This window comes from Polyodon spathula, chromosome 8 (assembly GCF_017654505.1).
Source record: "Polyodon spathula isolate WHYD16114869_AA chromosome 8, ASM1765450v1, whole genome shotgun sequence".
Classification (NCBI taxonomy): domain Eukaryota; kingdom Metazoa; phylum Chordata; class Actinopteri; order Acipenseriformes; family Polyodontidae; genus Polyodon; species Polyodon spathula.
Window position 1 is genome coordinate 23731932 of NC_054541.1, and position 15759 is coordinate 23747690.

The 15759-nt window shown below is 40.4% G+C and overlaps 1 protein-coding gene across 3 annotated transcripts; it reads right to left on the reverse strand.

Moving 5' to 3' along the window:
* Nucleotides 1–531: 531 nt before the first annotated feature.
* glt8d2 (glycosyltransferase 8 domain containing 2) lies at nt 532–14263 on the reverse strand. Of its 3 annotated transcripts, none has more exons than XM_041257223.1 (10): nt 14085–14263; nt 10880–10920; nt 5607–5699; nt 4721–4910; nt 4410–4527; nt 4236–4320; nt 1832–1944; nt 1332–1498; nt 1148–1260; nt 532–879 (listed from the first exon to the last, which is right to left on the reverse strand). In XM_041257223.1, the coding sequence occupies exons 2-10, from the start codon at nt 10896–10898 to the stop codon at nt 707–709; spliced, it is 1071 nt and encodes a 356-aa protein (XP_041113157.1). In that variant the 5' UTR covers nt 10899–10920; nt 14085–14263; the 3' UTR covers nt 532–706. The 3 variants fall into 3 exon arrangements, with proteins under 3 accessions (XP_041113157.1, XP_041113156.1, XP_041113158.1); XM_041257222.1 differs by having other exon boundaries at nt 4721–4913; nt 14085–14262; XM_041257224.1 differs by lacking the exons at nt 10880–10920; nt 14085–14263 and adding an exon at nt 5862–5957 and having other exon boundaries at nt 4721–4913.
* Nucleotides 14264–15759: the final 1496 nt, after the last annotated feature.

Below are 15759 nucleotides of genomic sequence, written 5' to 3' on the forward strand. Positions count from 1 at the left end.
AATAATAGCCATTTTCTATACTTTTGAGGCATAAACAATTAGGAAATAACACTTACTACCCAGGAACAAAAATTGTGTTATCAGCCAGTTTTGCAGTGCTTCAAAAGTCACAAATTTCCTCTTGATCTTGCCTTGCTGTGAGCAGCACATGGTTAAACCATGCAAAAAATGCTTTAGAATGCACCATTTGAAACCCTCCCACTCTTCTCCCCTCTGTGCTTTGATGAGATCGCTGCCCCATACTACCCTGTAATTGCCATATACCTTACAACTAATTGAAAACCCTGTGGGTCTGTCTGCAACAGAGTAAGGGTTAAAAAGCCAAAAGGAATAGGTGGCGGAATTTGTTAAATATTGTTATGTTTGCTGATGAATACACTGTTGTGAAAAACAGGCAGGCTAAATACAGTACTACAAGGAAGAACACAGTCAATTCTTTAGAATTGCCACTGCTGCTTATTTCCATTCTGAAAAAACCAAGGACGGCCATTTCTTTTTCTACTCTCTACTTTTAATTCATCTGCCAACTGAGCACATAGAAGTCAATGCGTTGTAGTGTTAAGGTTGGTTTCCATTTGATATGTAGAACCAAGACTAGAAAATATGCAAAGAAATGTACATTTACATCAAGATGAGCTGGGATAATCCCTGTACCAGACTTTTCTGCGCTTGCATGCTGCTTTGGAGGAAAATCAGTTTTGTCTCTTCAGCTGTTGGGCCTGATCAGCACAAATGTCCCTGTGGGGTCTGGGATGTACCATCTTTCCCAGAGCTCAATGTGGGCACATGGGTAATCCCAGGGCTTGAATCGGCCATTCCAGTGCAGCAGCTGGGCCTCCTGAAGAAACTGCTCTGAGTACCGAGTGTCTGGACTCCAGCCTGAAATGCAAGGTGTTTATTAGCTTACGTATATCCAATAAATACTTGTTGTTGGATGTATTGTGTTTCTTTCAGTAATTCTAAAGTTCTACATACAGTAACTATAGTGATCTGCAAGTGCAATTTGAAAGCTGTTAGGTATCTTGGCATATCTTCACAAGGTTTTTTTTTTTTTTTTTCTAAAGCTGGCTTCTATAGCTAGTGTGTTCCAAGTCGGCAATGCTTTGTAAAATGTTGTTCTGTGTTTACAATGAATATATACACTCACCCAGATGCCGGATGTGCCACATTGGATTAATGTTGGAGTATTTCTCATGGAAGACAATCAGCATTGGGGGAGTGGCCACCCCACCTGCCATTGCGCTGCTGTACAGATTCTCCCTGGAAATAAAACAAGATTATATTAGTCTTCTATAAACCAAAAAAAAAGAATCATTGAAAACTGTACTTACTGGACATTCTGTTTCATCAACTTTTCCAGCTGTATGGTGATTCTCTGGTGCTTCCATTCAGTAATATTGGCCATAAACACCCCTGGATTGAAGGAACATGTGCTGGGGTTGATGCCAAGATCCCTTACTGCTTGCTTTCTGTAGTCCAAGAACCCCATATATGTGGTCTATGGGAAATAGTATGGCTTGTTCATGTACTATATCATTTCATTCACAAGGATGCCACCATGGCAAAAAACACCCAAAAACAAATCAAGCCTCACTGTCCAAAAATCATATTCAATTTATACCAAAATACGACTCCTGGGTGCCTCTTTGTTATATTTCTCTACAATTTACCATTGCGTGCACCTTAGTCTTCAACAGTTCCTTAACATGTCAAGTGTTTAATTATTTATAATTGTTTTAATTATTTATCAATAGGTGTGTAGCTGGGGACCTGTAGAAAATTGTTTCTGAATATGATTTTTCTTATTAATTCTGAAGACAATGAACCTCACCTGCATTCCAACGCTTCGGACCATTTCGTGAGTGGAAGGAAGGTCGCAGTCTGCTGCAAAAGCTGCAGCATGACCTGGCTTCAAGTTTGTATTATACAGGTCCTGGATATCACCTGAGTTTAGCATAAAACAGAAAGAGGCGGTCAAACTGGATTGTACTGTAGTCTGTAGAACTTTGGGCACTTGAATGCATGATAGAACACAAATTAGATCTGTCTTGGTCACAATGTATTAATTTCTATAAAGAGCTGAATTCTGGAAGCATGTAATTACTTATTCAAATCTAACAGAATATACAGTGCCTATAGAAAGTCTACACCCCCTTAAACTTTTTTCACATTTGTTGTGTCAGTGTCTCAGTTTCATGCATTTAAATGAGGATTTTTTTTTCTACTTATCTACACACCATACTCTCATTGTTAAGGGAAAAAAGTTATATACTAAAAATACAAAGTTGAAAAATTATAATTGGATAAGTCTCCACCCCCCTGAGTTAATACTTGGTAGAAGCACCTTTGGCAGCAATTACAGTTGTGAGTCTGTTGGGATAGGTCTCTACCAACTTTGCACACCTAGATTTGGCAATATTTGACCATTCTTCTTTACAAAACTGTTCAAGCTCTGTTAAGTTCCTTGGGGAGTGTTGATGGACAATCTTCAAGTCATGCCACAGATTTTCAATTGAATTTAGGTCAGGGCTCTGACTGGGCCACTCAAGGACATTTACCTTTTTGTTCCTTAGCCACTCCAGTGTAGCTTTGGCTGTGTGCTTTGGGTCGTTGTCATGCTTAAAGGTGAACTTCCGTCCCAGTTTCAGCTTTCTTGCAGAGGGCAGCAGGTTTTCCTCAAGGACTTCTCTGTACTTTGCTCCATTCATTTTCCCTTCTATTCTGACAAGTGCCCCAGTCCCTGCCGATGAGAAACATCCTCATAACATGATGCTGCCACCACCATGCTTCATAGTAGTGATGGTGTTCTTTGGGTGATGTGCTGTGTTTGGTTTGCGCCAAACATAACGCTTTGCATTTAGGCCAAAAAGTTCCATTTTAGTTTCGTTAGACCACAAAACTTTTTGCCACATGGCTACATAATCTCCTGAGTGTTTTTTTGCATACTTCAAAAATGATTCAATGTGGGCTTTCTTGAGTAATGGCTTCCTTCTTGCCACCCTAGCATACAGGCCAGATTTGTGGAGTGCTTGGGGTATTGTTGTCACGTGCACACTTTGACCAGTCTTGGCCATAAAAGCCTGTAGCTCTTGTAAAGTTGCCATTGGCCTCTTGGTAGCCTCTCTGATCAGTCTCCTTCTTGCTCGGTCATCCAGTTTGGAGGGACGGCCTGATCTAGGCAGGGTCTTGGTGGTTCCATACACCTTTCACTTCTTAAAAATTGTCTTGACCGTGGTCCAAGGGATATGCAAGGCCTTTGATATTTTTTTACACCCATCCCCTGATCTGTGCCTTTCAACAACTTTGTCCCGGAGTTCTTTTGAAAGCACCTTGGTGCTCATGGTTGAGTCTTTGCTTTGATATGCACTACCCAGCAGAGGGAACCTACAGGAACTGCTGAATTTATCCTGAAATCATGTGAATCACTACAATTTAACATAGACGGAGGCCACTTGGTTACACCTGAGCTAATTTAGAATTGCTATTACAATGGTGGTGGACACTTATCCAACCAAGCTATTTCAGTTTTTAACTTTAATTAATTTTCTACAAATTTCTCATATTTTTTTCACTTGGAAGTTGTGGGGTAGGATGTGTAGATAAATTAAAAATATATATATTTTAATGTATTTTAATTCCAGGCTATAAGGCAACAAAAGGTGAAAATTATGAAAGGGGGTGTAGACTTTCTATAGGTACTGTATGTATATGTAGTGGTCAAACATATATTAAATGAGCATTTCTAAATTTTATAAGCAATATTCCATATGAAGTCCACACACCGAATGGGTAATAACAGCAGTGATATTTTAAAACATTATTTTCATTTACTGATTAAAAACAAGAGACGTTTCGGCTCACAATTTTAAAACACCACTGCTGTGACTGGCCTGTTTGTGCGTGGACTTCATGTGGAGTATTGTTTGGATTGATTTCAAGTTAACGCACTAGGTATGGATTTAATAAATAATTAATTTAAGCACAAGGGTTCTGATGTTGTATTATATTTTATAAGGAAATGCAGAAATCTTAGGATTTGCGTAGGTTAATGTTCTAGTCTTCTTTGAAAAACTGCGACTATCTCATAAAAGATAAATGTTAATTGGCATCCATTATGTCAGCTAGCCATTATGTAAAAACAGCACTACAAAACACACAGATACGAATACTGTTTGTACATTAGTTGGCTGTCCTTTGTCCACAGAGTTTCACATGGTAAAGGTCATTTTACATACCTTGTATGATGATGTCATCATCCATATAGATCACTTTTTCATGATTGTGAATAAGAAGTGGGAGATAGAAGCGGACAAAGTTCAGCTGCCAGAAAGAACAAAAGGTAGCGTTAAAAAAGACACACAGGTTTAAATGTGCTTTCAATTCTCCAAACTGTACATAGATACACTTACTGGCTGTAGAAGTTCTGGTCTTGAGGAATCTGGTCTCACCTTCCCTCTCAGCACAAGTGGGTTAAATTCAATGATTTTAAACTTGATCTCCTTTAGGTCTGAATTCTCAATCCATTTTCTAAAAAATAAATAAATAAAACTAAAGATCCCGCAGAACTGTTAATTATCTGTCAGATTAGACTATACTCTTGTCAATACCTCTGCCATTCACCCATACTACCCTAATGCAACACGGTTCTCACTAGGTAGCATGCAGAGACAAATAGAGTGTACCACTGTAAAAAATGAATTTTAGAAAGAGATAGCATTACCTAACATGCTGCAGCGAGTTTCTCAGGGTCACTATGTAGAAGAGAACGTTAGCCCCAGTGTTGCTGTAGAGGCTGTTGATGGCTGCAATAGTGCCGCCCATCCGTCCCTCAGCTGCACAGATCACCACTGGGATGTCGTCCTCACCAGCCTCATCACGACTACCTCGCTCATACACTGGATTAAAGCTTGCTTCTGAAACCAGGACAAACAAATAAACTACATGGAAATGTACTCTGATAACTGAGGGAACAGCAAGTCATATTGTCTCTGGCAAACCTTTTTTTCCTATCTGTCAATAGGATTACTTCTTACCTAGCCACTTGCATACTGTGGTCTTTACTAAGAATTGGCTTGCCTTGTGACAGCGCATTTGCACTTTCAACAATATTTGAAAACTTCACATTTCGTTTTTGCAAAATGTTTAGGTCACAGTTCAAGATATGTTTGACCCATCTTTTACCTGACTCATAAACATTCTAACTCTTCTCAAAAGCAGATTTATCTCTGAAGTCATAGCAAAAGCAAGCAAGTCTTAGTGCAAGGAATAAGTTGATTTTGGACATTTTTATACCATTAGAAATATTTACAGGTAAGTACTCTCTGAATTGCCTTTTTTATTTCAAAATAGGGCTTTTAAACTTTAAGGCACCATTAAATGACTTTTCATGAATGTTACTGTCATTGTCTTGCATTGTTAGGACCTGTGCTGTATTGTATTGTTTTGTCATTCTGAAAGGGAACTGTATCATCTATTTATCTTTTGAGGGAAATGTGAAATATGGAGTTTTGCAATATTAGTATTAAGCTCCGGGACAATTCACTCTCTACTATTACTGTGTAAGTGAACTCTTACTTCAAACTAATACAAAAGCTCTAAGTACATACGTGTTTCGTTCTTTCTGGGTTCTTTTTTGTGGACTTTGCTGTAGAGAATGATACACACCATCAAGATGAGGAGCAGCATCAGAATGCGGTTAACTAGAAGAACACAAAACAACTAGGTTTAGATGGGCTGAGGACAAAGTGCTACAGAACACTTAGCAAAGTTCCAAGAAACACATTAGGTTTTCTTTACGGTGTCCCGTGTTGTTCAGCGTTTTATTTTTTTTAACATACTGCACTCTTGACATTTTTACTCACCATGGATCATCAATCAACTGGCAATACATTTCTCAACATTTATTTGTGAGCGTTCACCAGGAGAAAAAAAAAAAAAAAAAACACAGTACATGAACTGGATACACTGTGATGTGTGAAAAAACTCTCTTTTGGAGAATGTTCCCGAATAAAAGCTGAAAAAAAGTAATTAAAAAAAAAAATATGGACCAAACAGAATACAACAAAGTTAAAGTAATATGTTTCTTTTTAACAGTTGAAGGGCTCTTTAACAATTTAGGTTAGCATATTGGATTTATTAAGTGTATTATTATAATTATAAACAAATATAGTAGGAAGAAAAATGTAAGAATTAAAATAAAGCTTTAAAATGATCATTGAAATAGGCAGCACAACAATACAGCACTCCTCTATCTTTCCTGTCCTTGCCCCACTCACTGTCATTTCGGATACTTAACCCCATACCAAAGATGGGCCCATTTTCAAAAGAGATGCGACGGTGCAGCAGGGCTTGCACTGCTTTTTTTTTTTGGGTGAGTCGCAGCTGTGTCCGATTTTCAATATCAGAGTTGCATTGAAAAACTAGCCTCGTTTTTTGATTTTGTCAGAGCTTTGTGGGCGTTTCAGGGCATTCTCTGCTTTTTTTGACCAACCTCTCAGTTTACCTGCATATTTTCAAATCAGTAGAATGACTGCATCTCAGTGTTGCATCTCTTTGACTTAGATGTGCTTTGAGTTGTTCTAAATGAGTCATTTGTTGCAATGCGCCGTAAAACGTTTTTTTATTAAGAATAGCCGGGTTGTGTGAAATGTGTCAATGAGGGGAACACAGTTGTGTTACGTTTGTAATTAATGGCAGTATATGTGCTTCTGACACAATCTGTACTTAAACACAAACTTAAGCATGGCTAGAGCTATTTGTAATTGTGAAACAAACATGGCATTACGTCTTCTACAGTTTAGACACTGGTTGTACTTTTACTTTAATGAAGAACCAACTATGGCAGCAAATGCTGAAGCCAAGTGATGATCAAACATTTGTGCTGGTGGATGGCCAGACTCCTGCGCCCTGGAAAAACTCACTTTACTTTTGATTTTCATGGCAAAATCTGGAAGGTCGACACTGACGTCATGTCAGATCAACAATGGCATTTCCACTGATTCTGGGTTTGGATTTTTTATATAAAACCAAAAACAGTATGGGGTGAAAGGACAAAAGGGATATGAATATCATCCATTCTTGCCCAAGATGGCGTGGGGATCACCATGGAAGGTACTAAATATGCCTGATGTGCTCTAGATACATCTCTACTTGGCATCTAAGACGTCTAGGGCACCCACAGGTCTTACCTCGGTTACAGTAGAGAATATCGTTACTAACTCACACAATCTGATCCAATGACAAGATAGGAAAAAACGGCCTATGGTGTGCACCTCACAACTAGGCATGACTGCTGTTTGCACTCATATCATCTATACTACAGATGAAATGCCAGTGAGGTGTAGAGCCTTCTGAGTAGCTCCCCAGAAGAAAACATCGATACAAGAACACCTACATCAGATGACGGAGGATGGGATGATTGAGTGATCCGCCCCAGTTGTCTTAATTCAGAAGTGTGATGAATCCTACCGGTTCGGTGTGGACTATCGTCGGATGAACATCAAAACCCAGTTTGACGTCTACCCCATGCGTCAAGTCCATGACTAGAGTCACTGCATGGAACAGCTGTATTCAGCTCACTAGATCTGCGCTCGGGGTACTGGCAAGTTGCAATGGATGCCGACTCCAAGAAGAAAACTGCATTTGATACTCCATGTGGCTTCTTCCAGTTCAGGGTGATTCCTTCACTGTTTTGTATAGAAAAGGCAGCATTAATGTAGTCCCAGATGCCCTGTCCCATGCCCCTGTCACCCCTGAGGCAGTTAAAGCAGTGTGTATGTGAGAAAGAGGGACAACTTCAGGACCGATCTTACTTACCTACTTCACTCGATGAGGCGGTGGCTGTGCAGGCAAAGGATCCCACTTCTTGATGAGGTGAAGACACCATCTCCGTTAGGACCTAACCAGATCACATTTGTCCAACAACAGGGGTTGGTCTACCAAAGGGTTCCCATCCAGACGAGGTTATAGATTCCAGCTAGTGGTTCCCACTGCATTTGCACAATCTTCTTTTATTTTATTTCCATGACAACCCTTTGGGTGGACACCTAAAACATCTTAAGACCTTGCAGATGGCTTGGTGGCCCACCATTGGCAAATATACATGGCAACATGTGAAGGAATGCTGTGTTTGTCAGAAATACAAGCCAGCTAATAGTAAACCAGCAGGATTGTTGCAGCCAACTGCTGTCTGTGAGCCTGGAGAGAAGATGGGAATTGACTTAATGGCAATGTCTATCTTTTAATAGTGATTCATTACTTTTCTAAAGGGGTGGAAGTCTTTCCCTTTCGAAACAGTAAAACAGAGAGTATCTTCCCAATTGTCACTCAGCAGATTTTCACCTGGTGGGGTACACAATTGTCATGAGTGACCCTAAAACCCATCTTCCCTTGTACAAGGTGCAATCACCTTTTTTGAGTGAAAGGTGTATGCGGCAGAGATGTCTGACTCTTTGACAAAACCAGCTTAATTTCTTTCAAGTTTTCCCATGATGGGAATGAGAATGTAGAGATGGAAGCCCTGCTAACAAGAGTGAAGTTTTTTGCAGGTTTCAGGCTTTTAAAGACTGTCACCCACACCTGTGGTGGCTTCGACAGACTCACTGAGAGCAGAAACTGGAAGCAGGCTGATCTTTGGGATAACTAACCAGAAAGAGAAAGAAAAGTAAAAGAAAAGAATGACTGGGATGAGTGAGGGGTATTTTTCTCTGGCGTACTCCATCGCTAAATTCTTCACATATATAGTTCACATATTGCAGTGGATGCCACAATGATAAATAATTTGCTTTATTTTATGTATTCATTCTTGTTACTCATACTAATCAACCAGATTCAGAAGATTAAGTGACCATTTTGTGATTGGAATTTTTCCTGTCAACCTCCATACATCTACCATATTTTACTCCAAATATAAATATTTGATTAAGATGTCCAGATTTCTCGAAGATTAATGCAGTATTTCCGCGATAACCTCACTTCCTACGTCCTGAGAATACAGTGGGCGTCCCAACTTGTATGATAGGTAACGACTACTGGTGTACACCACAGACCTTCCCGCCGCGAGTTTAGACTGAGTCGACGCGATCTGCTGGGAAATTCCCTCCTAATTGCCATGTTACATAGACCAGTCAAACAAAGAAAAGTAAAAGAAAAGAATGACTGGGATGAGTGAGGGGGATTTTTCTCTGGCGTACTCCATCGCTAAATTCTTCACATATATAGTTCACATATTGCAGTGGATGCCACAATGATAAATAATTTGCTTTATTTATGTATTCATTGAAGATTGAGTAATTTAGTTTGGTATGTAACCATTCACAAACCATCCTAAATTTACAGTTTGGAGGTAGTGTAGAGGTATAAATACGGTACTACAAAAAAAATTCCAGGGCTCCCGAGAGGCGCATCCAGTAAAGGCGCTGTGCGTGGAGTGCAGGATGCACCCTATAGCTTGGAGACCGCAGGTTTGAATCCAAGCTATCTCATTGCTGACTGTGACCATGGGGTTCCTAGTGGGAGGCGCTCAACTGACTCAGCGCCGCCTGGGAAGGGAGGGATTAGGTCGGCAGTGGAATACACAGTTCACCAACAACCCGTGGCTGTCAGGGACCTGCAGATCTGCAGTGGAGCCATTCAAATCTATGTTGTCCTCGGGCACTATAGGTCTGGTGGCCTTTGCTGTGGCTCCTGCAGTGCAAAAAATGACAGATTGGCAGGAACACATTTCGGAGAACGTGTATTTCAGCCTCTCGGAGGCAAAGCTCAGCGACCCCTCGACATCGCCATTTGGCCCTGTTTTTGTTATTAACTAGTAAGTCTTAACTAGTATATATATATATATATATATATATATATATATATATCTATATATACTAATATATATATCTATGTCTATATCTATATATCTATATATATCTATATATATATCTTATATCTATATGTCAGTTTATATATTTTTGACATTTAAATTTTTAAAAAAATCTGATTTAAATAAACTAAATCTGATTTGAAAAAAAATCTAAAAAAATCGCCAACCCTGTAGTGAATTTGTGTGGGACTTTATTGACTATATTCACCTGAGGTTAAAATATTTTCTTTGAAGCCAATTTTTGTAGCCAATGCATGATCATGACATCACTTAAATACTTTGAAATACTTGCAGTGCCATAGGCTACTAACACCCTAAACTAGTTTTGCAATTGCAGTAATGTAAATATGAAAATTAGACACCCTGCTAAATCCAGAATACTAACCTAAAATCTATTGTTTATTTAAAGTAAATATTTACCATTTCATTTAAGGGAGAATATACTAGTCTATAACAGCATAATATTAAAAAAAAAAAAAATGTTGTAGTAATGGGTAAAAACAGTATTATGTAACATAAATGAAGATAAAAACAGCTAACTTTGTCAGAAAACACTTGTAATATAATATTTCAATCGAACTAGCTTGCTAGGTGTTACATTTTTATTAATCATTTTTGACCACTCATAGTCTAGTCTAGAAGGCAATAGACTGAAACTATTGTCAGGACAATACTATGCCCTCAGGAAAATGCTGGTTCACCCCTCTCCCCCTCTGTTCATGCTATAAGGATGACGTCGAAGCCAGTATGAATGAGCGTGGGTGATATTTAACCTTTAGCTTGAACTTAGACTCACTCAGAAGAAAGCAAAATGATATCAACTATACCTCATTCCACTGGCATTAATAATAATCTGTTTTTAGTATGACAGTATCACAACACTCGTTGCCAGAAATGCTATTACACACAATTTGATCTCAGATAACAATCCAATTTAACAGCAAAAACTGAGAATCTAGCAGCCTCTGTAATATAAGAACAGAACAGGCCTGCATTCTTATAGATGCTACTCACTTTTTCTCAACAAAGCCATTTCTTCTTTCTCTTAAAAACACCTAAAAAAAAAAAAAAAATTAAACTGCAATTGAGTTTTTGAAACTATGGACAAAACAGTTCTGCATTTCAGTTTAAAAGACATTTTAATTTGTTCGTATGCGTCACACCACAAAATGGGTAAGGCAAGACAAGGAACACAAACCAAAACAAGGAATGGAGGGGCAAAACTGAGACGTAACAGTGCTCAGTGGTTTATTAAATAAATCAATCAACAGGTTTTAAACAGAACAAAACACTCAAACAAAAAGGCACGTTATCCAAACAAACAAACAATAATGAAACAGAACAAGTATCGTGCCGGTTTTGACCCGGCACGCATAGCAATTGTTATTTCTCTTATGTTATGTTTTTACCTCCTGTCTCCACTCTCATTCTCCACTCTGAACTCTCTCCCCCATGCAGTCAAGCTGCAGATCTTTTATATTTGTGCCCAAGGGACTAATTAGCTATCAATTATTGTATTATCCCTCAGTCACACTCTGCATGGATTTACTAAGTCTGCGTGACTGTCAGCTAGTTAAATAATCAGTAGCTGAGTCACGCATTCTCACAAGGAATTTGAAACAAAACAATAACAAATAAGACGGTGGACGGCACCTCGCTCATCCTTGCAAAATTAATTCAAAACACGGCTTCTCGCTGCCATATATAATATAAATCATAAAACAAATACAAAGTAATACAATAAATCATAAAAATAGACCACAAATATATATATAGAGGAGCTGCTCCCCGTCACATATGCCCCCCCCCCTTGAGTATGCCTCAAAGGCCACCTCCCCCCTTAAAAACCCAGCAGTCCAAGTCAAAGTCATGCCAGGAAGGGAGGCTTCATTGGGTCCTTGGCTGGCAGTGCTGTCAGCAGTGGCAAGGCTGGTGACACACTCCAGCAGCGGAAAGGCTGCTTCCTCAGGTAGCGGTGAGCAGATGACCCCAGGCGAAGGCGAGTAGGCGACCCCAAGCGAAGCTGACTCAGTAGCCCTGAAAGGTGCAGGACAGGGTAGGAGCATTACCTCGGGAGGCAAACGGCTGCAGTGGACCCTCTGGAGGCGACAGCTCTAACCCTCTAGCAGCGGTGGTACTGGACCCCCAGGTAAAGACAGGTCCAGGCCCTCCTGTAATATAAAAGGGAGACAGACCTTCCGACAGCAACAGCTCCAGACCCTTGGGCGGTGAACCCAGGAGGGGAGTCCCTGGCCAAGATGGCAGCAGCGGGAGCTCCACTTGTCCCTCCTTCTCCCTCACTCTGAAGCCAGCTCCAGACTTTCCAGCAGTGCAAAGGCTGCTGCTGGATTTAACACCACCCCAGGTGATGACAGGCAGGCATCCCTGAGGGGTGACGTGCAGGCATCCCCTGGCAGTGACTTAGAAGCATCCCCGGGTGTTGACTTGGAAGTATCCCTGAGTGATGGTGAACAGGCATCCCCAGGCTACGACAAACAGGCACCCCAGGCGATGGCGAACAGGCATCCCCGGGTGATGACGAACAGGCATTCCCAGATGATGGTAAACAGGAATTCCCAGGCAACGAAGAGCAGCAGGCAACCCCAAGCGACACAGAGCAGCAGGCAACCCCGGAAGACGCAGAGCAGCAGGCAACCACACCAATGCAGAGCAGGCATTCTTGGGCGATGCAGAGCAGGCATTCTTAGGCGATGCAGAACAGGCATCCTTGGGTGGTGGACGTAGGAGCATGCAGTCTCCCTCTAGCAGTGTAGGTGGGAGCGGCAGCCATTCTTTCCATGGCGATGGAGGTGAGAGCAGCAGGCAATCTCCCTCTGGTGGCGGAGGCGGAAGCAGCAAGAAGTCTCCCCCTGGCAGCGAAGGTGGGAGCAGTGGGTAGTCTCCTGGCGGCAGAAGTGAGAACAGTAGCCCATCTCCCTCGGGTAGTGGAGGCAGAGGCAGCTCTTGCTGCTATATCTCTGGTAGTCGAGGCAGAGGCTGCTCCTGCTTCTCTCTCTCTAGTGATGGAGACCAGGACAGCATGCAGTCTTCACATGGCGGTGAAGACTGGGACAGTAGGCCGTCCTATCTCAGTATTGGAGACAGCCAGGCCTCTTCCTTTCTCCCTTGAGGTGGCGGGGATACTCCCTTGTTCACCAGAAACTTGTGCAAGTCCCTGTCACGCACTGGGTGCTCGTGCTTCCCCCTCATGGGCGCTGGATACTGGTGCCCCCCCGCCCCCCTCCTTCTTAGGTGCTAGACATAAGGAATCCCCCCTCTTGGGAGTTGGATGCATGGGCTCCACGTCTTCTGGGAATGAGCAGCTGGCCATGTCATGCTCATACTCCTTGACTCTCCCAGGCTTCTAGACTTTAGGGTCCAAATTGTGTTTCTTAAGTATATGTTCAATTTTTTATATATATTTTTTGTTATATCTCAATCCTAAAATTCTATGTGATGCTAAACTTTTGGCTGTAGCTGTAGATAGACAGACAAAGCTGTTTGAATTGATGTGCTCGTCTGTCTATGTGTGGTGTCTTGTTGGTGTGCAATGCCCAGATTTTCTTGTGGGTTTGCTTTACAATTTTAAACCCACTTTTAAACTACAATGTATATATTATTCCTCTTTTCAGAGAAAAATATATTAAAAAGTAAATAACACTTTTACCATGTATATTAAACAGTACAGGTGACAGATGTTCAAGATCTTGTAACATTTAAAATATAGTCTTTTTTTTTTTTACAATAAAACTAACACCTCATTAAAGAAAAAAAGGAACACAATTCCACACGCAGTAAATGGAGTAAAAAATAGCTTTTTAATAGTTAAAAAAATTATTAGCATTTTGGTAACGGAGGTAATAACCATCTGTTAAAGATATATATAGTTTTCTTTTTGTTTTTGTTAGCGGTACTAGAAAAAAGACTAACTTTTTTGTTGTTGTTTTACGCCTCCTGGGAACACTGGAAAAAACTTGTCAAAACAGACCCGTCCGCTAAACCCTGTATCTGGTGGTCGGAATGTTATCTAAATAATTATAAGCAACGGTTTTTATTTTATCTTTTTTTTTTTTTTATAAAGACCGATACGTAATAAGGCACTCAAAAGCACACACTCTACTGTTACTCAGTTCTGCATAGCAGCTAGAAAACGTTCCTACATTCCTGTGAGTCCAAACAATAGTTCATGCAAAACAAATTAGAAAAGCGAGTCACATACCAATAGAGAATAATGTATGCCAATGCTCCTTGCGGGCTCTCATATGAAGGTGACAACCAAGACGTCTCATACACCCAACCACGTAGCCAGGAGTCTCGATTTTTCTGGAGCACCAACCTGCACTTTCAATTAATTGTTATGTTAGACTTCCAACAAGGGCGTCACGAGCCTGCCACATGTTGGATAAACTATTTCCAGATGTCTTCAGTCATCCTCAGACAGCCCCTGGTTTACACAATCGATCTGTACTAGCCTATCCAGCGCACTCATACTGTATATTTCTAGGCATAAATCTATAGAAATAGTAATTATTGCAAACTGTATCAGTAATAATATATGTATATGTATAATTAAAGAGGAAGTATCGTCTGAGCATGCACTGCAGAAGATATCTATATATGTTGGAGTATCGCAGTATCTCAAAAAAGATTACAAACTTAAATAAGGGGACAGTAAAAAAAAAAAAAAAAGCTTAGATGTTGATCATATTGATAAAATTATATTTATATATATATATATATATATATATATATATATATATATATATATATATATATATATATATATATATATATATATACATACATACATACATACATACATACACAGCTCTGGAAAAAATTAAGAGACCACTGAAAAATTATCAGTTTCTCTGGTTTTACTATTTATAGGTATGTGTTTGGGTAAAATGAACATTTTTGTTTTATTCTATAAACTACTGACAACATTTCTCCCAAATTCCAAATAAAAATATTGTCATTTAGAGCATTTATTTGCAGAAAATGACAACTGGTCAAAATAACAAAAAAAGATGCAGTGTTGTCAGACCTCAAATAATGCAAAGAAAATAAGTTCATATTCATTTTTAAACAACACAATACTAATGTTTTAACTTAGGAAGAGTTCAGAAATCAATATTTGGTGGAATAACCCTGATTTTCAAGCACAGCTTTCATGCGTCTTGGCATGCTCTCCACCAGTCTTTCACATTGATGTTGGGTGACTTTATGCCACTCCTGGCGCAAAAATTCAAGCAGCTCAGCTTTGTTTGATGGCTTGTGACCATCCATCTTCCTCTTGATCACATTCCAGATGTATTCTATGGGGTTCAGGTCTGGAGATTGGGCTGGCCATGACAGGGTCTTGATCTGGTGGTCCTCCATCCACACCTTGATTGACCTGGCTGTGTGGCATGGAGCATTGTCCTGCTGGAAAAACCAATCCTCAGAGTTGGGGAACATTGTCAGAGCAGAAGGAAGCAAGTTTTCTTCCAGGACAACCTTGTACTTGGCTTGATTCATGCGCCCTTCACAAAGACAAATCTGCCCGATTCCAGCCTTGCTGAAGCACCCCCAGATGAGTCAAATTTTCAGCTTTGCCCAACACCTGGTCATCTAATGGTTAGACGGAGACCTGGAGAGGCCTACAAGCCACAGTGTCTCGCACCCACTGTGAAATGTGGTGGAGGATCGGTGATGATCTGGGGGTGCTTCAGCAAGGCTGGAATCGGGCAGCTTTGGCATGAATCAAGCCAAGTACAAGGTTATCCTGGAAGAAAACTTGCTTCTTCTGCTCTGACAATGTTCCCCAACTCTGTTTTGTAGATCAATTTCTCCAGCTCAGTGGTAAATGCCATGCTTCTGCTGTCCAGGGAGCCTGATGCAACTAACTTACT

Bases quoted from the DNA above. Each gene is read 5' to 3' on its own strand.
- glt8d2 (XM_041257222.1), bottom strand. The intron at 1,945-4,235 runs GTATGTAAAATG...TGCTAAACTCAG, and splicing joins TGATGACATCATCATACAAG to GTGATATCCAGGACCTGTAT. The intron at 1,499-1,831 runs GTGAGGTTCATT...TATTTCCCATAG, and splicing joins TCCGAAGCGTTGGAATGCAG to ACCACATATATGGGGTTCTT.